The 26,663-nt window shown below is 37.1% G+C and overlaps 1 protein-coding gene across 7 annotated transcripts in view; it reads right to left on the bottom strand.

Annotated features, from left to right (window-relative positions):
• Nucleotides 1–26,663, bottom strand: part of LOC131692795 (single-stranded DNA-binding protein 3) — a 158,811-nt gene that overhangs the window by 34,229 nt on the left and 97,919 nt on the right. For 4 of the 7 annotated variants that reach the window (XM_058980078.1, XM_058980074.1, XM_058980077.1 and 1 more), the window contains 7 exons: nucleotides 17,652–17,724; nucleotides 17,390–17,536; nucleotides 16,728–16,859; nucleotides 15,733–15,831; nucleotides 8,926–9,009; nucleotides 8,797–8,845; nucleotides 7,893–7,922 (listed from right to left, as the gene is read on the bottom strand). In XM_058980078.1, the coding sequence (XP_058836061.1) occupies nucleotides 7,893–7,922; nucleotides 8,797–8,845; nucleotides 8,926–9,009; nucleotides 15,733–15,831; nucleotides 16,728–16,859; nucleotides 17,390–17,536; nucleotides 17,652–17,724 (614 nt within the window). The remainder of the gene's footprint in view (nucleotides 1–7,892; nucleotides 7,923–8,796; nucleotides 8,846–8,925; nucleotides 9,010–15,732; nucleotides 15,832–16,727; nucleotides 16,860–17,389; nucleotides 17,537–17,651; nucleotides 17,725–26,663) is intronic. The other 3 variants (XM_058980079.1, XM_058980080.1, XM_058980081.1) reach the window with 2 other exon arrangements.

Genomic DNA, 26,663 nt, shown 5'->3' with positions numbered 1-26,663 from the left:
TGGGCTGGCATGTAGACGCGTTAGTCCTTCATAAATTTCTTGCTGACAGTAATGTTATTTGCTCGCTTTGGAAAGGATATCACAATTTTAATCTTATTTTGGCGAAATTTCGAGATATATGTCGCGGCTGAAAAATTATGCGTTAGTCCTTTCGAAAGTTTTAGAATTTTTGATTCGAAGTAAGATCAGATATGGTTCGACTGAGTTCAACGTGTATGATTGTTTACGAAAATTCGGAGTCTTCGATGACGAATCTTGTCCGACATTTATTACACCATCAGCTGGGTTCTTTTTCACGAGAGTTCATTTACGTATGGGCCTAGTGTCCGAAGCAGATTGGTAATTTTCAAAATACGAAATGCGAAATTATGGGAGATTATACAAACAGAAATACGAGCCAGGGAATAGCAAAGCAAAAATGTGGTCGCCTATCTTGAATCGATGTTTGGTTGGATCATTCCAATTTTCTTAGGAAATGGCAAAAAGAATGTGAAAAAAAACACAAAAGCATCTTTGATTCACTCGCTGAATGGGCAATTACTGTAATGTTGAGACGGCACTGGGACTGGTAATTAAATGCTAATGATATGCACCGTAATCAACAATCCACCAACCAGATCACAGCTCCAAAAAAATGTCTACTCAGTATACTGGTATTGATATACAGTCTCCTGAATAAATACTCTCTATCTTCAAACACCAAGCGTCAACAAAATGAGTGACAGTACAACACGAACAAGCGTCGATCGAATCTTTTTTTTAAATCGAGTTTTTCGGTGTTTTGTACAAGTTTTCAACTGTCGGAAATAAATATAACGGTTGATGAAGGAATATTCCTCAATAAAACGTCTGCTCAATAAACCGATCTACACGTACAGTCTGCCGAAAAATGCAACGTCCGCCGCCGTTAAACACCTAGCGTCAGCTGATTCCACAAATTCTCCCGAGAAAATGCTCTGCAGTGAATTAATATTTGAAATTTCACAAAACTTTAGTATTCTGTTGGTTTTCCATATTGATGGCTTTACCCGAAATAGGCTGGGACATCTCGATTTCCCGCTTCGTTTTCGAAAGACTTTCAGAAAATTAGTTTCCGCATTTTTGTATAAGGGACCATTCATAAATTACGTAACGCAAAAAATGCCCAAAATTGACTCCCCCCTCCCCTATGTAACAAATTGTCACAAATTTTTCCATCCCCCCTCCCCTGTTACGTAACAAATTCCAAGAAAAAATTTTTTTTCTTCGATGAAAACATGTTACGTAACGATCTAGTTAACACCCCCTCCCCCCTATGTCACAACTTGTCGTACCCCCTAACCCCCCTAAAAGCGTTACGTAATTTATGAATGGTCCCTTAATAGTCTTCAAAATCAAATCAAAATTAGTTTCAATTTTGCTTTGGATGCTCAATTTTCCATTAGTGTATTTCGTTCTCTCTCTCTCTGCACATTATGCAAGGAAACAATAAACCTGCAAGATATGTCACTCTCAATCCAACTTTTAAATAAAATAATATCACCATCTTGAAGTATCTGATAATTCGCCTCATTCACATAGTGAACCGAAACAGGACGCAACGGCGCTTAGCAAAACCAAAAATACGAATTACCTTCTCATATCTCGATATTTGTCCACAATCATATTTAGCATTGCACGGAGACATACCTTTAAATATTTAAGTTGGATTTAATCCATTTATGATTAATTCACTATAAAAGCACTCGTCCAACGCTAGGATAGACCTAGTGTCATAATACGTGATTTAGAAATACAACGGTACCAATTTTCGCCATGTTTGCTTTTGATACACTACCGACTATCACAATCAAAACAATCTTTCCACATCTAGCACACAAGAAAGAATCAACAAAGCGACCAAACTATAAACATAAACTTAAAAACATATTTCAATGCAATTTCAGGTATAAGAAATTAAATTGCAAGTTATTCAACTTATTGCAGAACGCAGCGATTTTATTTCCATCTGCACATAAAATTCGGCTCGGGACAATGCAATGTGTGATATGAAACTAGTCATTAGCAGTTGTTAGTTTTCGCATGATTATTAAGGTTACTTTTATGTGCGTGACGTTTATGTTTGTATTGATCGGGCGAAAAAGCACTTTGATTCGTTTTACAAATCATCTGCATGATCTGGATACCTAGTTAGGAATTTTTCGGTGCAATGGAGTATAAGGTATTACGTTACAGATTTTTTTTTTCGATGCGGTGAATTTGGCACGCCAGGGAGTCGATAATTGAATTGCTGCAATGAGAATAGATGCACCAAGCAGAACATACATTTTCATTTTATGCAGAAAATTACTACATAAGTATTACATAGATGTTTATGAAACAGTACACTGATACTTTATTTTGAGAATGGTTTTGGGTAATATAGCTTCATTAGAAAGTTAAAAATATTGTGTGCTCCCAAACAGGGTCACAATAGGAATATCACCCTATAATTTATGTTTTAATCAATTGTCCTTGAATTCCTTTAAACCCTAACCGCGGCATATTAGCTGGGAATTCTGCTAGCGTTGATGTAGGAATAGGAAAAGAGATGTTAGATGAAACTCACTGCTCTGATGGTATTAAGCATGAGTTGGCAAACTGGCTCGTACACAACGTAATCGAGTCGTTGATATCTAATCATATTTTCACTCCGTTTCAGATTTTCGGTGAATCGAAAATTGAGCCACTTCTCACAACATCTGGTGTGAAACTGACAGTTTTGGAAAGCATGCTCCTTCTAATCCTTTAAAAATGGGTAAAAATATTTTGATAACAAAAAAGCACGATCGCAGATGGCTTCCAAAAAGTCACAGTGAACGTTATCTCGACAGCCCCTCGGGGATGTTGATACATCCGCTCATCGGGAAGGATCTTTTATTAACTTGGGAGTGAAGAATACTTCCGTATTGTTCCCTGTGTTGTTATTTCCCTTACTACTTCCCCAATCCTTCCAATCAGAAAATCATGGAAAGGCACAAATTTCCGATCAACAAGGGGAACGTGCCATTTGAGCCAGTCGCTAACAAAGCTGTACCTGGATGTTCAGGAACCAGGAATTAGTCGCTACTGATTGCTGAACATAGTCAAACTTATACTCCTGGCTTCTTCGGTACAGGCAACAGAGCACAATTGTTGCAAACGCCAGAAAAGTAAACTTTTTTTATTCGTTGTTATTTTCAGTCTTCCTCTGTCCACATTGAGAGCGTGTCACCGATGCCAAAGATATCAACCTATGGACCGGAATCAACGGCATTACTACCCTTTCGAATGAAGACGTGACCATGGATTGTTCACCATAGAAAATCTCAACGACCTCGGCTGGGATTGAACTCAAACTCACTGTGATGAGAAGCGGTCACGCTTACCACTCAACCATGAGCACTGTCTAAAAACATAAACCTATTTAACCATCGAATATATGTGTAGGAGTCGATGAAGAATTTTTTCAATATTTTTATTCAAAAATTTGACTAATCTCATGTACAGAAAGTTTTATTAAAATCTGAGAGGGTGCTGCCAACATTTGTTCGAGTTGGCGCGAAAATCGTCAAATGCTGTTAGTAACTGATTTGAATACTTTCTGATGTCGGAACTCGTCCACTTTTAGAATCTTCCCGATTCCCGGTAATACGGATTGCACCAATAGATAGATTGTATATGGGTTTTACCGGACTATGCTACTTGCGTTTTTATGGGTATGAATTATAGGCTTTTCGTTTACTCGGGCAATTGTAAAGCATGCACAAGCTGAGTTTTTCAAAGATCCCGACATTTGCTTCGCAAATCAAAAAACAAGATTCCTCGATACCGCCTTAAAAGTACTCTCCCCCTTTCTGTCCAGTGGATTACACCCGTTAGTTGAATGTTTGATGGAGAATAACAAAGTGGTTGTCGAAAAGGATGATCAACGACAGATCAACTGTTTACCCTAAGACAAACTCTGGATAAATTTCGGGAATACAACTAGCTAACTCATCATTTAATTGAGGATTTCCAGGCAGCGTATGATTCCGTTAACCGAAAAGAGCTGAGGCAGCTAATGCTTGAATATGGTGTTCCTGTAAGATTGATGAAGTTGATTTGTGTGCCGCTGGTTCGGACAAAATGATGCGTCAGAATAGCCGGCGAGATGTACGAGTCGCGAATGAGGGATTGAAACAGAGCGAAGAACTTTCTAATTTATTGTTCAACATAGCGCTCGAAGGTGTGATATTAGGGTCTGGTGTGAACGGAGCGGCCACTACAAGATTTCACATGACCCTTTGCTTAACGGATGTTATCGAGATCATTGACGTCGATCGCAGAGCAGTGGAAGAGGCGACCTTTAAAAATGAAGACAAAGTAGCTGATAGAGAACGAGACAGTCCGAGCGGTGATGGTTTCGAGCTAGAAGTGGATAGATGTGATAACGGTATTAGTCTCGAGCAAAAAGGTGTGTTGCGGTTGCAAATAGAACTTACGACGGCTTGCTTAGTAAACTCAAGTTCCGCTACCTATGAAGATGCATAACTCTAGCTCTATAGAATTCACTGATACTTAGTCTTGCGTGTTTCTCGCAGAACAGAACAGATGTATTTGAGAGTGAAATTCAGCGCTCAAAACTTGGTGGCACAATGCAGAATGGAAATTGGCACAGACGCATGAACCAAAAGCTGTACCAAGTATACAAACATACTGACATCCGAAGGTTGATAGAGCTGTACCAAGTATACAAACATACTGACATCCGAAGGTTGATAGAGCACTACAAACTACAGTTGACTGGCATGAAGCGTAATACCTGAAGAGAGCCCACGTAAAGCACCGAATTCGGGCAGACCCCGCAATCGACGAAAATGCGCGGTATACAAGACCGTACAGGATTGCAACAATATAAAATTTCACAAGACTATAGTGGTACATGTGGATTAGACTGGTTCAATTTTTGACTTTTAGCTCCACCAGGCTCTACTGATTCCTTTTATGGCCCTTAGTAATTGTGCACCCTCCAAAAATTTCAAAGTTTATATGGGAGTTTGAATGGAAAATTGGTTAAAATTGAAAATAAATTCTTAAAAAATCACCTCATCAATCAATTAATCAGTACACTATATATTTCTAAAGGTATTCTTCTACTGAACACATTCGGGGAACATTGCAAGTTTATGAAAATTCGTTGAGAAAAGTTATTAACTAAAGAAGCAGTATGACTTCAAAACAGTCTGATTTTGTCAGACTCATATGAGAACCCGTTTGATGGGCTCTAGTACACGAACCAAGTCAAATTCAAATAAATCCTTTCCTGAGCATATATTTTTATCTTAAAGATACAACCTAGGCAAAAATAAAAGTATCAGTTTTTTTTTAAATTTTGCCCTGGACGGCGGATGGAAAATTTATACTAAATAATCAAAAAAGGGTTATGAGGATATACCTTAGTTAAAGAAGAATACTTTAACAGCTAAGAATTATTAAAAAGAAACATAAGAATATGACGCGATTTTATCAAAATTCCCATTTTGTCAGCCTATAATACACCAAGGGGCTGAAAAAAACAGATCTTCACTGTATATACTTCTGCAGATTTGATAATTTGTATAGTTCCACACTAATTTTGTCCAAAAATAAAATGTCAATTATTCTGCCCACAGCTACTGATACCCTGCCAAATATTATAAAATTATGAACAGAGTTTTTCTTTACTTTAGGCGGTATTGTTACCTAACACCGCTCTCGTTTTTAACCTAGATATGTTTAACATATAGACGAATATTACTAAAAATATTGGGTTTGGCATAGCGTAGTTGGTAAATCGATTGACTTGTACGCAGTTCATCTGGGTTCGATTCCCAAACCCGCACATAGGCCTATAGGGATTGAAATTTTCCCTAATAAATTTCGCTAACCCGAAAAGAGGCGAATGACCATAACGTTAAAGCCTCTTTAATAATAAGTAAAAATTATTGTAGGTTCAATGATTTTATTCCATAACCTTCGTAATCAATGTTTGATCAATAATCAGACCCGTTCTGCTTCCAGATGCCTAGAGTTGTGATGCTAGTCTAACTGGTTCGTGTTTTCAGCTTTGAATAATCGATCCTGAAAATCTGAACAATTTGAACAGTCACGGAAATAACCAGATATACAACATTGTCGATTTTAATTCGATTTAATGTAAAAAAGCAACCCTTCAGTAACTCGTTCAGTCGGGAAACACAAACAACCGGTACATGAAAATGAAAACAATCGATATGAATTGAATAAACCGAACAAATAGAATAAAATTAAAGGAATGTCCTTTGAAGACAAACATAAAAATTTAACATCCAACCAATGCAATGCAATTTTGTAAAATAAACCGCTGTACGGGTAGTTGGGCGAGGAAAAATTTAATGGAAATTGGTTTCCAGGGTGCCTTCAATTCTCCCATACTGTGCGCTTCCTTTGATCGCGTAGGTACATGGGAATACACTCAGGTTTTTTTTTACGCGGGGGATACGAGCCGCGTAAATGAAAACCGCGTAAATGAAAACCGCGTAAATTTCAAAATCCGCGTAAATGAAAACCGCGTAAATTTCAAAATCCGCGTAAATGAAAACCGCGTAAATTTCAAAATCCGCGTAAATGAAAACCGCGTAAATTTCAAAATCCGCGTAAATGAAAACCGCGTAAATTTCAAAATCCGCGTAAATGAAGACCACTTAAATTTAAGAATCCGCGATAAAGGGAACCTCATTGATGGATACCGCGTAAATTCGAAAATCCGCGTAAATGAAAACCGCGTAAATTTCAAAAACCGCGTAAATGAAAACCGCGTAAATTTCAAAATCCGCGTAAATGAAAACCGCGTAAATTTCAAAATCCGCGTAAATGAAAACCGCGTAAATTTCAAAATCCGCGTAAAAAAAACCGCGTAAATTTCAAAATCCGCGTAAAAAAACGCGTAAAAAAATACCGCGCAAAAAAAACCGCGTAAAAAAAAACTTGAGTGTATATGGAAGAGTATATATGTGTAAGTGCGTCCGCGTGTAAGCACGAATCCGAGTTCCTTACCACCGTTTTTAGGGATTTTGCGATCGCTATTCATCAGCCATAATCCTTTCATCACTGCGAGGCGAGTGCGAGGCTTAAAACCATAGCATTCAAACATCAAAGAGGATTATTTGCATTTTTCCATAAACAGGTAGGCAGGTACACAGCATAACTACACACGAACAGACACACACACATGTTTCGTCAGACCACATCAGAGTGATTTAATTGGTAGAAGGAGTAGTTGTTGAATGTTTGATTATGTGTGGATCCGATTTGATTGTTTCGATTTCAATACTGATTTTTTAATAGGGTTGGGAAACCCAGTTTCAATTAAATAATTTATTTAAATAGCTTCTGATCGGTTCAAGTGTCAATGCATATTGTACTAGAAAGATTATTTACCAAAAAGGCTGACTAACACTGCATTACCGTTTCCGATACTCGTGGCACCGTAACAAGGCGGTGGGCAGATTCATAAAAAATTAAAGAAATTGTGTGGTCGGAAAATATATCAAATTAATAGTGATCGTAAAAACTAAAGTATAACGAACAACAACTAAAGTATAACGAATAACAACAAAGAAACAGAAGAGGAGATACTTATTAATACTATTAAAAAATATAAGCAAAAAAGCATAGGAGGAAAAACGGAACTTGCGCCAAACATATAAATAAAAAAGAAAGCAATTATCCAAGCGTGATAGTGAAAATGAATCGGAACTCCAACCGGAACAAAAAATCATCAGAAAACTATACACTAAATGAAATATGGAAAACAAAATATCAAATTGCGATAAATGTTAGGGACAGACAGTGAGGAAATAAGTAGCAGACAAGCGCGACATTAAACTGCCTACCTTGCCATGCTACAAAGTCTCCAGCTTCACCTGAACAGAGAACAAAGAACAAAAAAGAATATTGATATTGGTTTTCATTATTGAACTCTCAAAAACTCTCTTTGTATTTCTGTCTCTCTATCTCACTCTCTTTCACTTTCTGCTAGAGTTAAAGTTAGTAAAGTGTGTTCTCGTGACCCGCAACGGGAAATAATGAAAGATAACTTGCTAGGTAGGGTGGATCGAAAGAGTAAGATAATTAACACAAGGATTCAGTGGGAAGATCGTAACTGTTACAGCATCGAATCAAACGTACTCCTGCAAGTGGAGCGAATCCGTCTCTATGGGAATGTTGAAATATTTTTTATTCTTTTAGAAAATGTGTGTTTGTGTATCTTCCGAAAAAAATAAAGAAATTAGAATAGGCAAAAGAAACTAAGATGGAAGACTAAACTAAACTAAAAGAATTTCCGTTGAAAAATCGATTCAATTTGTTACGAAGTTAAACCAATGAGTATAACCAAAGCTCGGATGGTATCGATGGGTAAAATTAGAAAATTAGAAGGTTTAGCAAATTAGAACTGACTGAAGGGGAAATCCAAACTAATTCGGATTCGAACAGAAAATCCCAACCGAAATGTAAAAAAAAAAAATCGAACAAAGGGTGGGGGAACTAAAACTCTCCAAACGAAACACCTCAAAAGCACTCGAGATAGTATGGTCAGAAAACGCTCTTCTACTGTTGATTATTTTAATTATTATTATTATTATTATAACGTCAGGAATGCAATACCAGGGGGTAAGGGGGAGAATTTGGTTTAGGGGTTCCGAAAGAAAAATCTAGTACTCGCTACAAGGCATATTATTATTGGCTTGACGATTGGCAAAAAATAGGATCCAAAAAGTTTCGTACGCAAAAACTCACCTTGCCGCGTGGGATCCATACTATTTGGCATCATTGGTTGTCCGGGAGGCTGAAAAAAAACGGGCAGATGAAGGAGGAAGATTAACTATTATCGATCTTCCGGGAAGGAGATTGCGAGCGAGTACTTACACCATTGAAATCGTTTCCAATTCCTTGCGGCATTCGGACACCGGGTCGGGGCCCAGGGGGATATCGGGGGCCTCCCATGAATGGCTGAAAAGGGGGAAAAAGGATACATAGCCAATGAGAACAATCGATTAAATGTCCATTGCTTTGGATGTGGATAATGTGGTTAGTTCTGGTGATTAGGTTAGCTCAATCAAATCGCCTTTCTGATGGTATTCGATGCTCTGAAGCGGGATAATTTGGCTGTGGACGTGTGCAGTATTCATAAATGCATAATAAATTTCGCGGATGTGTCCCACAATTGAAATAACCGGAGTACCGGTTTGTGAAGTTTAATGTTTTTATTTCAAAAAGTGTCAGTGGTATAAGGGAATGGCAAAGTATTATAGTTTTAACATGATTGTGTTTTTCGACAACTTTCAAACAGAGCTCCGTTAAAAAAGGCTATTAAAGCCGATGCGTGCCGCTACTTTTGGTTCTGAAATCAATTCTCATTAATTAAGAATTATTGTACTAATTGAGTTTTCTCATAGGAAAATTATAAGTTTTTATCCTTTTGGAATACTACATATTAAATTTTGAAAAATATATATCGCTTTCGCAACCTTCAGATTATTTTTGCTAATCACTATTCCTAAAAAAAAAGTTCGCTTTTTATCTTGGTTCGCGAGGGACTGTTTCAATTCTCGTTTTTACATCACAAGTTCTACTTTCGTCGTTATTATCCCGTCATTCAACGCAGTTATATCGATTACATCGTACCGCCAAATGACGTACGTTACAAGTGAAAAACGGCTTTTTGCGAATTTATTTAAAATTAATTCATGCGAATTATGGAATTGCTTTTCAATTTTAAACTATGTTTTAGACCGTTAGATCGTTTTAAGTTTGTGATGAGTGGTTTGGTACTGTTCCTGTACGAGTTGGACACTGGCGTTTTGACTGAACTGCGGATTACTTTATTGTAATTCGCTATTGTGTTGAGCTAATTTGCCGCCTCAGTTTTGACTGTTTATTTCTACCGTCTTTGTCCACGGTATTCCAAATCAGCCAGTAAAATCTCAAGGTAGCAACCTCGGTCCCATGTTGTTTATTCTGTTTTTCAATGATGTAACACTGTTTCGGCGACGTGGCTGTAAGCTAGTATATGCTGATGATCTAAAACTATATTTTGTTTTTTTTTTCCTTTTTTCTATAGACTAATACGTAGTGACATTTTCTTTTTTACTTTTTAACGACATTCAATTAGCTAGAGATTACTGAGTAGGGAAAGCTAAGAAACCCACCACCATACACACAGTAGCAAACCCGCTACCCGCTGCAAGAGCAATGCCAATAGTCTAATAAAACTCTACCCGATATTCAAAGGGAAACAGAGATGACCAACAGTATTTCATTGATTCTGTAATGCTGTCCACAGGTTTTCAGTGGTGATCTTACGTGTCTTCTCATTTGTCGGTTCTCATGGTAAGGTCTGTTTTTTTCGGGAGACATGTTGGTAGACTTGAGCGAATCGTTGTAATGCTACCTAAGCTCGACTCCTGCCAGCAGAAGACAAAAGATTAGTCCGTAAGATTTTAAGCCTGTTTCTAATGACATTGTCACTTCTAGTTTCCGCTCTGTATATTTCACATTCTTGCTCTCACTTGAGTACTATGGCTCTAAATTTTCATAACTTTCCCTACTCAGTAATGTCTAGCCAATTGAATGTCGTTAAAAAGTAAAAAAAAACTATATTTTGTTGTACATTCGATCGAGGACTGCGACGGTCTTCAAGCGCTACTGGATTCGTTCGTTTTATGGTGTCAGAAGAACCAATTAGTTGTAAGCGTACGCAAATGTGTGATGACTACATTCTATCGTATTGCAGCAGTGTTATTTTGGAACATCCTAACCCGCATATTTGCCTTAGTAGAGGATTTATTCGATTTTTGAGACACTTCTAGTCGGTATGCTAATAAAATTCGTAGCTGTAGGTTAATCTAAGTTTAAGTTTAAATATTTTAATACATTTATTAGGACTACGTGTCAGACGATAAATTGAAATACCCAATACCTTGAGTCAGAAAAAATGATCTATTCTCACCAAAAATGTCTACACGAAAAACAACTACGTTTTTACGTTGCAAAAACAGGACCGTGAACAAAAATCGTTTGTTTTATAATTGTGTTTGTCGGAGCAGAGAGTCACATCTAACACATTTTTCTTCAAATGTTGCGCGATAGGCCCGTGCAAAAATCACTTTCTCTGACAGTGGTTCATCTCAAGGTGAGATGGATGCCGAAACAGAATCGGTTCCCCGGCTCAAAGTATATCGAAGCTCGGTCACCGGACCCTACGTTATCTTCTTCCGGGCCATAGAAAAAAAGTATCTGAATCTATTGCAGATTTGTCGAGTTCTGACGGAGTGGTATTCGGTCGTGACAGAAATATCGAAAATTGGCCCTGATAAGCTTCGGATGGTGGTAAACAGTTTAAATCAGGCAAATGATATTGATACGGGACTTTTACGAAGGAGTATATATACCACCGTTAGGGTTGAAGTTTGCGGGGTTGTTTCCGATTCGAGTCTGAGTTGCGAGAACCTGCTGACACGTGTGACTAGCTGTTTCAAAGACCCCATGCTTAAGCCAGTGAAGATATTGGAGTGCAAAGGTTTGTATTGAGCATCAGTCGCCGCTGACGGGAGGGGAACATACGTCAACTCAGACTCTTATCGGGTGACCTTCGCCGGTTCTGCCCTACCCAACTACCTCCTCTTTTACAAGGTTCGTCTTTTTGTGCCGCGGGTCATGAACTGTAATAATTGCAAACAATTAGGACTCACAGACACACATACTGATTGCTCATCCGACGCGATATCTTGAACCCTTTAGCAATTGCAAATTTGGAGAGGGTTGTCGAGCTCAATTTTCAAACCCAATTTATGTCCTTGTGCTTCGATTACATAGCACAACAAATCAATCTTTCTTCATATTATTCCAAACGTGTCAATCTACCCCATGCTTTTGATTCAACTGTATTCTTCGACACATCCATGAAAGACGAGATTCGTGGAATCCCGGATCACATACGTCCGCAAGTGATCCCAAGCATCTTTCATAGTAACTTTCGAGAAGTCGACTGCAACAAGATGTTTTACACCGACGGGTCAAGCCTCGACGGCTCCACTGGCTTTAAGCAAAACCTCACCGCCTCATTCCAACTCAATGACCCTGCTTCAGTTTACGTCGCAGAACTTGTTGCAATTCGGTATAACTTTGGGATGATTGATACTTTGCCAATCGATCTTTATTGTCTCGGATAGCCTCAGCTCAATAGAAGCTCTCCGTTCAATGAAACCCAGAAAGCATATTCCATATTTTCCGGGGAAAATATGGGAGTTCCTGCGTGCTTTGTATTTAAGATCGTACAAGATTACCTTAGTTTGGGTTCCCTCGCATTACTCCATCCCAGGTAATGAAGAAGCGAACTCTTTAGCTAAGGCGGTCGCTTTAGAAGGTGACATCTACGAAAGACCAATCTACTTCAATGATTTTTTTTTTAAATCTCTTTTTAAAGGACGCTAGAAAGTTGGCAATGGAGAGTTAGAACAGTGGCTACCTTCTATCATCCCAAAGGTATCAACGAAACCTTGGTTCAGAAATAGATCTGGGTCGGGTTTTCATTCGTGTGATGTCTCGACTCATGTCCAATCTCTACACGTTAGACGCTCATCTCCGACCTCTTGGACTCGCGAATAGCGGTATCTGCATTTGTGGAGACGGTTACAACGATATCGAACATATTGTCTGGGCATGCCCCGATTACTGTTCTGTCAGAGATCAATTATCTCCCTTCAGGCCCGAGGAAGATCACCCAATGTCCCGGCGCGAGATGTACTGGGGGGCCGCGAAAAACCGTCAATATATAGATTGAATTGCGCTTTTTTATCATTCTCATCTTTATGCCTTCTTCAGGCTTTACCGTACACCAACGATGGTTTGCTGCAACTTCAAGCTGACACGAAACATCTCTGTCGACTGAGCCAACAATACCACACGCGAATCGCGGTTAGTTGCCGATCCGCATCTGAGCCGTACGGCTCGAGGAAGGTCGCCCTGCATTCCAATACATGACACATACTCTTAATTGTAGGTTGGCTGTATTTCTTTAGCTTCATTATATAAAAAAAAATATTTAAAATCGTTTGGGTATTGGCTTTCACAAGAAATATCAAACGGCTTTTTTTTGTTGTCCAACGCTTCGGCCGTTTTTGGTGGCCTTTTTTAAGCAAAATTATCTATCCGTTCTAATTTTTTCCTTGGAAAAGGCCACCAAAACCGGCCGAAACGTCGGACAATCAAAAAATATGTAGTTTGATTTTTATATAAGACTACGAAAGCCAATACCCAAACATAAAACACCCTCAGTCGAACAAAAAAAAATATTTAAAAATGTAATCCTCTAGTTTAAAAAAAAATCAAAATGTAAAACAAAGAAAAATTTGGCACCTTTAAGCTAACGCAAACGTGCTTTATCAAATAAACGAATTGAATAGAGAAAAGTAGATGGAATTATTCTATTTCGTCAGTATCTTTCTTCTTATTTTTCTACTATTTTGTTTGGCAGATTCGGCAGAGACAGTTTGAACGTGGTATTGTTTTTCTGACAATTCTAGCTGTCAAGTATTCTGTGCTTGTTTTGGTTCTTGGGCAAGACCAGCATACAACGCGTTCACACCATAAGTGTCCGTACGTGTTTTTATGCTATTTTCTGGGGTGCGGGATGTGGTAAACCTATTAGTTAGGGGGAAACAAAAGTCGGAAAACTATTTTTTCAGAAATAAAACACTGGAAAAGTTACATGACGTCATGCTCGATTGGCTCCGGCATTTGGCATATTCAATTAGCTCCGCTCAATGTCTCCGGCTAACTATGAACATATGAACTATAGGAGATCCTCGATAAACAGTAATATTTAATGTATGTTCTAGTTTTAAGTTTGCTGCTAGTCATACCTATGTTGTATGGTTCGCAATTTTGACATGGAATTCTGTAGATTATATTTTGGAACGGATTTTATTTTTTTTGTGTATGTCCAACTGTTTTCGTGTTATATAAATATATTGCGGGGATTTGCTGAGTTTGGTGAGACTACCTCTAAGCTGTGCCTACTGGTCTTTGTGCGACTACATTTTGTGCGAGCCGCCATTGGACGTTCCCTTGGGTGGCGCAAAAGTGCCGATAGTTCAAAGTTTGCATTTCGCAGCACAATTTATCAACTTCCGGAGACTCAAATGTCAGTTCTTGCAATTTTAGCATTGAGTTCCCACGAGAGGTCGTTTGGTTTTCATGTCGAATGTGCACTATATCCAGGAAGGGTATTTTGTTATCTATTTCAATTTCGTGGGTGAATTGAATGTGATCGTTATAGCTGTTGAAAGTTTCAAGTTCGTAGTGGAGGTAGTCAATGGGGATGATTATAAGTAGGTTGTCGACATATTTTTTGATAAAAACTGGTTCGAAGTTAAGAATTCTGATTACTGTTTCTAGTACTGTTTCCATGATCCGATCGGCTAGAGCTGCTGAAAGAAGATTTCCGATAGCTGTTCCAGTTTTGCATGGGGCCTAACAGCAAATGATGGTGAATCAGTCATAGATTCTCACGAACTTCATTTTTTGCGAAATAATTATTGGGTTTGGCTGAATAGTATAATTGAAAAAATTTGAGAACATGCTATGAGTCATTATTTAACTAGAAAACTCTAGTTCTACATTTCCTCACATAGAGGACGCCAACACTAATTTCTCAAAGGAAAGAGACAGAAATGAGGTGTCTTTACAAAGTTGTAGAACAAACCTTTTCAAGTAATTCTTGTGAACATATCTTTATTCTATCTTTCTTCTTTTCAAAGTTAATACAGGCGCCATCTATGCGGTGTAATATGAAATTAAAATTTTATAGTCAAAAGATCGCTTATATCATGTACTAAAATAGTTCCAAAAATATTAGTCAGTTAAACCCAACTATTATTTCGTAAGAAAATAAAGTTTTTGAGAATTATCCACTGTTCTAAGTTATTTAGTTACTTTGTCGATTCACCGTTATCGCAAAAGACAAAAGCCATTTAAAACCTGTTTTCGTTTAGGAGATATACAAGGTAATCGTTCTGGATAGCAAAATAGTTGTTACAAGCTTTACAACCGATCTGATAAACCACCAGTGTATTCTCTTCCTATATGACATGAACCCAAAAAATGGTTGCTTTTGTACGAGATATAAACCACAAGATCAATAAAAATACATAACATAATAACATTAAACAAAATGACAACCAACCAAATTTTAGGACACAAACAAAATACATAGCAATACATTTAGAATAAACACCGAACATGAAACACCAAACAGATGTGTATAATATAATGATAAAAAGATGACTTAAACCAAATGACTATGAGCAGTACGATAAATGCAATCGATTCAATAACAATCGGGATAGAACATGACTTGCTACGCATCATCTGTTACTGCGTTGTAGTTCGAGGTTAACTTAATTTTCTACGATTTTTTTTTCGTGTGATGTTCCGGAAAATCTGTTGCCGCTGCCGTTTTGAAGGTGAAATTTGTTTACCGGAACGTAAAATTAGAGCGGAATCGGTTAAACCAAACAGAGTAGGGGAAGGTTAGGATCTGGTTTTTTTTTGTCGTGTAGGTAAGTAAGTATGTTTGTTTGTTTGTTTCAGAAGAGCAAACCGAAAATCAACAATACAGCAATACATGGGGAGAAGATAGTCAGTCGAGACGGAAAACACAGCAATACTAACCTGACCGCTCATCATCTGTCCGTGCGAGTTTGGTGGTTGTGGGTGTGGGGACTGCCCACTACTAGGGTGTGAAGGTTGTGATGGCCTAATGGAGGAGTTCTGCAAAAATAATCGGTATAAAAGAAACGGGTGGTGGTGTGGTGTCCAAAGAAAAAAATAACCAAAAAATTGAAGCTAAACTAATCGAGAGCGAAAGAAAACGGGTCAAATTAAACTACGGAACTAAAGGAAGTTATGAATGTTGGATCCCGGGGAACTAAATCTATGATAAATAACTCAATTCGCTAGGTTTTCCGGATACCAAAGCCGTTGGTCATTCAGCTTCTCTCGTGCTTTGTTTTGGTCCGACAGCTCTCAACAGATTTCTATGCATATTTTTGGACACAGCTAACCGATCTCGGCAATCATCTTCTATCGCGCTTTCATGAATGCAGAGCAAAATAGATTGTAAAACATGAACTACAGGTTTTGACAGAGATACACATTTCTTGAACAGCACATTCAGACAGATCTAATCTAGCTGTTTGATTTGATTCGAATAAAAAATAAATGAAAACCCAAATTTGTGAATAGATTTATTGACAGTAGAAAATTGACATTTAACATTTATCATACGAACACTAACACAGTGAATGACATTTTTTACAATTGTAATGTGTAACATATATTTGTAGGACAAACTGGTGAGCATCGGATTGTTGAAACAACGATTCAACACCGTTTCAGGGCTGTATGTGTACATGATATGAGATGAATGAGTTTTTTTAGAAACATCTATTAGTCAAAAAGAGACAGCAAATGAGAGGTGGGAACTGAGTTTTTTACATAGATATACGTACTACTGAACGAGTCGGACAAAACAACCAAAATGAACAAAAGAACAAACAACAATCCAATTTTTATTACATTGTGTACAACTAAGTAACATGAATTACATAAAACATTAATAAACAAAATGATACCGACCACAAACCATGAACGGTGAGTATACTTACCGGGAAGAATCCAGTTGGTGCCATCGGGCCGCCAGGCATGCCCTCGTTTGGTGGTAACTGTCCCAGCGGACTCGGCGCTGGACCGGCATTGTGTGCTATTCCGTTCACTCCGTAGCCTGAACTCACGAAACCCTGCAGGTAGAGAGGTGTTTTCCGATTAGTGAAATCGTCGTTGCAGAATTTTCAAATTTGCCTAATTTTTTATAGTTTTGTCCCTTAGAAAATTGATGTCACTAGGACGATAACGTGCACGTGCTTTCGCCAAAACGTAAGGTTCAATTTGTGGCCTTAATACATGACTAATCAATAACACACCACCCTGCCTAAAAAAATATTGCGTGGACCGCGGATTATCTCATCTATATATCTCGCTTATTTTTTGTTAACAGATTTCAACTACAAACTACACTCTTGGTACCTCCGCGATGCTCGTTAAATTTCCGACTGCCATTTCTGAACACAACCGTACTCAGCTCTGGCAAAATACAGACACCGTATAAATCGGCTTACATTCAACCACGCCATGCTAGACCGTACCCCCCCCCCCCCCCATCGAGTACCGGGGAGCGTGGGCTACTCGGAACCGAGTTCCTAACGTGGAACAGTGCGGAGTACGTATTTCGAAACAAAAATTTGAATTCCCCAAAAAGAACAATACTCACGTAATCATGAAATGCTTTGGCTTCGGATGAATGTTCGCAGGTATCCCGCCGTTCCGGTGCCGCGCAGTAGAGATCCCAGAATACGCACCACCACGAGTGCAGGAAGCCCGGAGGTTCGCCTAGTGTGATATTCTTCTCCCACCGTATCTGCGAAGGTAAATGGATTATTATGATTATTAGGTGGTCATTCTATTGACGCTTGTGTCGAAGATTCTCATCAATTCTTCTTTGCTTCGTTTGAGAGCATTGAACTAGATCTTACCTCCGATAAGAATGTTTGTGCTGCTTTCGACGCCCCTACGTGTAATAAATATTCATAAACGTATAGTGCAATTCTGTGGAAAAAGAAGAGAAAAATGGCAGAATTAGAATTCGGTGAAAACGAAGTTTCTTATTAGTGCGATATCCTTGAAAGTTGAGAAAACGACTAAAATCCCGACATGTTTATAGATTCTTACTATGTTTGGATATCTTGGTTGAAGTAATTATTTAATGAAATACATTGTTAATCCAAATTTAACGTAAAATGCACATTGACGCACGATAATTTTTAAATAGTGTTTACAAAATAATAAAAAAATAGCAGTAGACACATTCTTTCGTGACGGTACAACGATTTGGCAAATCTTCATTCAAATATGTTATAACTTTATCAAATAAACGCCTACATCAAAACTTATTACAGATTCGGAAAGTAGACAAAATTTCACGAAAGATTCAATCAACATTAACTGAATATATTGGAAGAGTATTGTTTTATGACCGATAATGTAACGTGACGTTACAACGCGTGACAAATTAGAACTTTCAACGTATTTCAATAAAAGTCAAATCATCAAATTCTAGTATATTCGGTGTATGTTGATTAAATCTTTCGTGAAATTTTGTCTACTTTCCGAATCTTTGATGAGGATTTATGTAGGCGTTCATTTGATAAAGTGATAACATATTTGTCGAATGAAGATTCGTCAAATCATTGTGAACGTCACGAAATAATGGGTCAGTAGTATTTAATCTAAGAGCAAAAATTTTCTACTATATATTCACCATTACTTCAACATCATATTTATGTTCCCATCAAGTGACAGTCGGCCATGACAACGTTGCCGGTTTCGCAAACAACGTGTCATCCTATTTTGAGGAACGTAATGGATAAATACGTCTTGGGAAAATTTGTTGTTTCTCCGACAAATGATGCTGAGTTATGTACCATTCATAAATTACGTAACGCAAAAAATACCCGAATTTGACTCCCCCTCCCCATGTAACAAATTGTCACTAATTTCTCTATCCCCCTCCCCTATTACGTAACAAATTCCTCCAATTTTTTTTTTCTTCAGTAAGAACATGTTACGTCACAATATGTCACAATTTGTCATACCAGCTCCCTCCCCCCTAAAAACGTTACGTAATTTATTAATGGTCATTAGCCCGAAACAAACTAGCATTTAATATTCCTGGATTCATTGGAGCAATTGATTGCACACGTCATCCATAGGTATGTATTTTTTGAAACATCAATTAACGGAGAATCGAACATTTGATTAAATACACTAGTTTACAAATTTTGGGTTAATTGCATGAAGTTAAGAAAAAAGGTGTTTTCTAAGTCAATTTTGGGTCGCTGAGCACGAAAATCATATCCATATTCTTTTTCAAAGAACCGTTTTTGTGATTTTTTGAAAATGGTGTTTTTGAGCACTTTTTGCAGTTTTTGGTCAATATCTCAGGAACAAATCTTCCGATTAACACAAACGACTCACCATTTGAAAGGCATTGATGTGCCCATTCCAAAAATGTACAACATGTTAGGATAAAATATCAACAATTTAGGGTGCACCGCACCACTGCTTTTCACATATCTCTTTTGGTCTTAAATAAGATTACACTAGTTTACAAGAAAAATGAAGTTACGAGAAAAAGTGTTTTCTAGATTAGTTTTGGGTCGCTGAATACGAAAATAATACTCTATTTCTCTTTAAAAGAAGTTCAAGTTAAAAAAAAGTTTTTCTTTTGCTTCCGCTTTTTTTGTTTTTGCTCTATTTTTTATTACAGAAAAATAATTTTTCATATTTTCAGAATCTAATGTGACAGATTTTAACAATTTTAAGGTAATCGCGATAAGCTAAGAAGAAAGGTGTTTCCTCAGTTAATTTTGGATCGCTGAATAGTCCTTTTTTTCAAAGAAACATTTTCAAGATTTCTTTGAAAAAGGGGCACTATTTTAGTTATTTGTCAATATCTTGTTCAAAAAGGATCCGATCGAAACAGTTCGAAAGGTATTGATGCGCCCTTTTCGAGAATGTATAATATGCGTGGATCAAATCTCGACAAACATATTATTATTATGGCTTAAAAGACAACTGTCAAAATTCTCTTTGAAAGGAAATTTCAGACAAACTGTTACCCGCCAATCACAGATGTGTATAGTAAACAAATCTTTTCATAATAAATCAAGGACAGAAGAAAATTTCTATTTCGCTCAATGTGCCATAGCATCAACATTTTCCATTCGATGTTAGTGATATTAGGCATAAAATTAACGTAAACATATTATCTGTCATCTTAGATTCTAAAAGGTCTGAAAAAAATTTATTATCTTTTAAAAATGAGTATCTTTTAAAAATGGTCAAAAATGCACTTTTTTACACTTTGGTCGCTTGCAGCACTAAAAATTCTACATATGATCGACACATATTATATGTTTTTGGAAAGGGCATCTTGGCACCTTTCAACTTGCATATTGACTATTTTAATTGGATGATTTTGACACGAAATATTGACTAAAAACTACAAAAAGTGCTCAAAAACGAGTTTTTTTAGAAAATCACAAAATCGCTTCTTTGAACAAAAAAATGAATATTGTTTTCGTGTTCAGCGACCCAAAATTAGTCTAAAAAATACTTTTCCTTGGAGCTTCATTTTTCTTGTAAACTAGTGATATATACCAAATTATTCACTTATGCTGTACCATAAATATTACAACATTTTTCTAAAAAAGGCGATACTATATCAGTGGCAACATTCTAAGAAAATCAACAGTGAATATTTACGGATTTAGTTTTAATATCAATTGAAAAACTATTTGCGTCCAAAATTTCATGATCCAGCGATTGAAGCGTAAAACTTCATAAAGTAGTCAAAATTATAAAATTAAATTTAGGCTTTGCCTTTCTCAATAGAAAGGTATGGCAATTGCTCTGAAACTTCTTAACGGAGGCCCGGAGGGCCGAGTGGCATATACCATTCGATACAGTTCGTCGAGTTCGGCAAATGTCTGTGCGTAAGTATGTATGTGTGTATGTGCGTCTGTGTGTGTATGTGACCAAAAATGTCACTCATTTTTCTCGGAGATGCCTGAACCGATTTTGACAAACTTAGTCTCAAATGAAAGGTGCAACGTTTCCATTGCTATTGAATTTCTAATGGATCCGACTTCCGGTTCCGGAATTACAGGGTGGTGAGCACGATCACGCAGAAAATGTCGATTTTAATAAATTCTGCAATGAATGTACAAAGGTGAAAATTTTTCCAAAATATAACCACAACTGCTTCGATTTGTAGTATTAGGTCACTAACATCCATTCAAAGTCTCTTTGGCCATCATCATCGGTTCTGGAAGCCCCAGCGGAAGTATCCAAATTCAGAATAACAGTCACTTCGGTTTCTCGGAGATGGCTAGACCGATTCAACCAAACTTAGTTTCAAATGAAATGCGCCCCCGTAAATGGCTATTAAATTTCATCCGACTTTCGGTTCCGGAGTTACAGGTTGTGACGTGCGATCGCATAGCAAATTCCGATTCAAAGCGATACTCCGATGAAAGCAAAAAAGGTAAAAAAATTCGCTAAAATGTATCTCAAATAACTTAAATTTGCAGTTCTAGGTCACCGACGGCCAACCAAACTTTCGTTGACTACATTGACCACCATTGACGATTCCGGAAGTGCCCGGGAAAAGCGGCCATCTTTCAAAATTTACGAACTCACATCACTTTCCCGGAAATGGTTGGGCCGATTTTTACAAACTTAGTCCCATATGATAGCTATAATATCCCCACAGATATCTATAAAATGTCGTATGGATCGCTTATATGGTTCCGGAAATATAGACTAAACCGTTCGGTCACATATGAAATTCCCATATAAGCCGGAACTCAAAATTGTTTTTCAAAACGGGGACCCCATGAAATTTCAGAAATCGAATTCGTATTTTTGATGCCAAACATCTTTAAAATGTTCATGGATTTTTTCGAGATTTTATGTTATCTCGAAAAAAAAAACAAATTTCATAAAAATCGACTTTTTGTGACTTCGCCGATTTTTTTCACCTTTTGCCTTTCTCAATATTTCAATTTAATATTGCCTTGGCTGGTTTTTCTTTTACAAAATTTTAGAACCCGGATGATGATTTTTTTCTTTGTCATGTCGTGTATAATAAAAATGTAATATATACATTTGAAAGTTTTTAATGAATATGAGCAACTCAATAATTCTCCTGTTCATGATTGAGAAAGGTATATTTGCACCGCTAGGTGGATTAAAACAGGTTTTTTTCATACAATCGGCTCAATGATTGTAACGTCCTTACGGCGAATGTTTATTTTTTCAGTCCCACGTATCACCATTGAAGTATCGCCTTTACGTTATTTTACAATAACTCTCGGACTTTGCGCTTTCGATGTTGACAGGGCTTTCTTAATAGCAATCATTATTACTGTTAAAGCTAGCTACAGCTTGATAATATTCAAAAATTGAAAAAAAAATAAAATAAAATAAATTTCACCCATGTACTGGAAGCAAAACAAAGTATCGCCCATATTATATGTATTTGGCGTAGAGGGCGACACGAATAAACAAAGAAAAATACTGCTTCACTCGTTGTATTTTTACTGTAGTTTGGGCAAACAATATCGAAGAATCAAAATCTTTAGATGAATTTGTTGCGTTTCGAAACCTTCATTTACAACCTACCGTTGCCAAAGATGTACCAAATAACCCAATATGCGAACAGTGAGGAACGTGTGACTAGATATTGAATGATACCCGCATAGAATAAACACCGTAGCGGTTGATTTCAAGGATTGCAGGATTCGTCCTTCGTTAGGCGAAGTGTGCCGTGAAAGAGAAAATGTAACTTTGGCCAAAATTGGAAGCCGGCTGTCAAGTTAGGGCAAAGAATTACTCATTTTGTTTGCCATAAAAGTAATTATTATTATTGTAGTTGATGCAATGTACCAGACGTTTGGTTCTTATACTAAAAGACGGTTGCTACTTGGTGTTAGCTACTGACGAGGAGCATCCGAAACACTAAAAATAATACCTCGAAAACCTTACTTCTTACTTACTTACCTTACTAACTTCTAACTATAGGAAAAATTACTTATTTCTAACTATTAGAAAGGGAAACAAGTACTGGAAGAAGTAATTAAGAAATTAAAAATCGCAGAGCGCTACGTTTACGAAAGCAAAGGTCAAAATATCGTCCCTGAACGCCCTTAACCCACTTTATTGCATCATTCTTTCTCCTGGGCCAAGGCATTCTTGAACTTCAAACTATGTAACAATAAAGGTTAGACTACGTTCTTGGGATCGAGTGGGGTTTTCAAACGCTCCATCTCCTCCAGCAACCGCTTTGCGCAATGTGTTGAGGCCAGACCCGGCCAGAACACGACATCGTCCTTTGGGTTGTGCTGATAAAAACGGGTCTTCACTGTAACAACTTTAATTCTGGCAAAAATAAACAGCCAGCTCTAGTTGCAATTAGAGATGCTATACCAACTCTATGAAACTCAATGAATTTCACTTGTCGGTCGTTGTTTCCATTGAAGTAATAGATAATTTGAAAAAACTATTTTTAAAAAAATGTCCAATATTTCAAAAAAATCAAAAGTAAGAAAAATCGTGCAGTAATGAAAATAGTGTATTTTAACAATTGGAATACCTTATTAGAATATATGAAACTCTTAGGAACAATGTTAGATATTCTAAAAAATATATAAATGAGGGCCATCCAAATATAACGTGTGAAAACTTATTATTTAAAGAAGAGATACAGTGTATTTAGCAAAGATATTCGCGAAAGGAATCTTCCCACCATTGCCAAAGACGTTAGCTTACTTCGTCTACAAAAAAAATTGAGAAATTTCACCTTTAGGAGGATTAATCGGCAGGCTCATAGCAGTAAGTGAGTGACAGATTTTTGATAGCTATTTCGAAGGCACTCTTCACGTAAACTCAGCCGTTTCAACGTAAATAACCGATCATTATAATTATTTGAAGCACCATATTTTTCAAAAATTACTTCGAAACTACATTAGATAAGCCCAGAATGTGATATCAAATGTTGTACATTTTGATAATTCAAACGGCTGTGTGGGAGGTTTAACAGGCCTCAACTTCAACATGCATCACAAAACTAAATTTAAAAAAAAAAATGTGAGATTCAACCAACATAAAATACTTTATTGAACTCATTTAGTCGGATTACATACAGTCGAAAGACTCTTTGCGGCAATGACATCGAATCGAACGAAATGATTACATCAGTCAAATGACATCGAATCGCGTCAATAAATTTCAATTTTCTCCATAGATAAACCTGCATCAATCACAAGTGAAGCGGGTACCGGTTTGCGCCAGTATCGTTTATCCGCTAAATTGTGTTTTAATTTTGGCTCCTCGAAACCCTCGTAATCGAATATTCAGCACACCTTCTTGGGTGAAAGGAAAGAAGAGAAGACAAGACCGCGAGCGATAGTGCAAACATAGTATCATGGTTCATCATAGATGCTTATTTTAGGACAGGGTGACCAGCAAATGCGAAACGACACGGTTTACACCATAGTTAGTGATCACATTCAAATTATATCTTCATATAAACTTGCAGTAAAAAGAGAACCCGTTAATTTGACTAAATCAATAATCAATCATGAAAAACTCAATAACGACTTCCAAAATTTCATACAAAACATCGAGTTGATTGATGATGTAGATGTATGTCTTACAAATATCATCACAACCTACAATTCTTTACTTGCGGAAAACACTAGAACGGTCTCCAAAACTTTTAAATGTAAAGGCGTTTTTGCCCCTGGATCAATTTCGATTTGTGGACACTGATTAAAATCAAAAGCAATTATCTGAAACGAGTAAAAAATAACCCCAATGATGAAAACCTCAAAGCTCTTCTGCAACACATAACTAAAAAAGTTAATGTAATGAAAAAGCGGTGCAAAAAGGCCTACTTTGAAAACCTTCTATCCAACACAACTCATTCAAAACTTTGGAAAAATATTAATACCATTTTTGGTCGTTCAAAGTCGGATGTTCCCATCAGCCTAATTTGCAATGATATCAGAGTCACTGAGACTAAAGAAGTATGTAATGTTTTCAACGAATATTTCTCTAGTATTGGCAAAAATTTGTCTGACAATATTCCCACGAGTCCCAACTCAAATCCTATTACAAATATACAACACGTCCAAGAAACAATCTTCTTGCGTCCTGCAACCATAAACGAAGTGATCCTTTTGATTAAAGACCTCGAAAAAAATAACAGTTGTGGTCCTGATAAGATCCCCGCTAGTGTTCTTAAGAGTAACTGTACCACTTTTGCAAATATCCTAACCAAAGCTTTTAATTTAATAATTCAAACCGGCAGGTACCCAGACTGTTTAAAAATAGCCCGAGTAATTCCAATTTTCAAAGCTGGTGATCCAAACCAACCCTCCAACTATAGACCAATTTCAACATTGTGCGTTTTCAATAAAATTCTTGAGAAATTGCTCATCACTCGACTACTCGAGTTTTTGAACAAACATAACATAATTTACAACTACCAGTATGGGTTCAGACAGGGCTGCAGCACTTTAATTTGACTCCATCATTAGTCAAATTGATAGCAAAAGAATTGTTGGTGCCCTTTTTCTGGACCAAAAAAAGCATTCGATACTCTGGATCACTCAATCCTGCTTAAGATGTTAGAATGCTATGGTATCAGGGGATTAGCAAATCATATTATTCGTAGCTATCTGTCGCATAGGAACCAATTTGTATCTATTGGAGACTCGTGTAGCTCTTATAGACCAATAGAAATAGGAGTGCCCCAAGGCAGTAATATTGGGCCACTATTATTTTAACTGTATATCAATGACCTAGGTAGACTCGGGTTAAAAGGGACTCCTCGTCTTTTCGCGGATGACACCGCGTTGTTCTACAAGAACAACAACTGCCTGGATATTGTACGCGACATTGAATCGGATTTAAAAACACTAACGACGTATTTCAACGAAAACCTTCTTTCCTTGAACCTATCAAAAACTAAATATATGCTGTTTCGTTCATCTAGAAGAGCTATAGGCGTGCATCCAGACCCAAGAATGGGACAGTCTGTAATTCAGGAAACTAACTGCTTCAAATATTTAGGACTTCACTTAGACCCTACACTCTCCTGGATTGAGCATATAACATCTATAGAGAGAAAAGTTGCATCATTATGTGGGGCTATGCGTAAAGTATGCTCTTTTGTTCCCCAGCATGTACTTCTAAAATTTTATTATGCGCACATCCACTCATTGCTGAACTACCTTGTATCTGTGTGGGGCCGTGCCAGTATTTCGAATCTGAAAAAGCTACAAACGCTTCAAAACAGATGTCTTAAAATTATTTATAAAAAACCATTTATGTACCCTACTATTTTGTTATACAATAGTAATGCCCATAACATTTTACCTTTGCTTGGGTTGACTAACTACCAAACAATAATGTACATCCACAATGCTTTGCATAATACTATTGCTCATAATAATCTAGAATTTACGACAGGAATTCGAGCTCACAGCACCAGACAAGCCAATCATTTATTATACTCCAGAGTATCCACGAACCTTGGTCAAAGACGCATTTCTTTCATCGGACCTAAGTTATTCAACCAGCTTCCTACTGATTTAAAGCAAATAACATGTCGCACTCGTTTCCAAGCAAAATTGAAACTAATTTTAAAAAATAAAATAGGAGAATTTTTAATATAAACTTCGTTCACCACCAATCGAGCTTATCCTTTTAGCTATAATTGGTTAAAAAAAATTTAAATAAAAACAATTGATAAATGCATTTTTTATAGCAATAAGTAATAAATAAATTTAAATTATTATGAGCGTCCTGCAAAGCTACGATGGGACCCTTAAAAGGATTCTTTTCCGCTGGGTACTCGCCGTAGCTTCTTGTCAAATTTTGTGTTTTGTCGGACTCGTATTGTTTTTTTTGTTCTCAGC

The sequence above is a fragment of the Topomyia yanbarensis genome, chromosome 3, assembly GCF_030247195.1.
Source record: "Topomyia yanbarensis strain Yona2022 chromosome 3, ASM3024719v1, whole genome shotgun sequence".
Classification (NCBI taxonomy): Eukaryota; Metazoa; Arthropoda; class Insecta; order Diptera; family Culicidae; genus Topomyia; species Topomyia yanbarensis.
The sequence above is the reverse complement of the archived record's forward strand: the minus strand, read 5'-3'. Positions and strand labels throughout refer to the sequence as shown.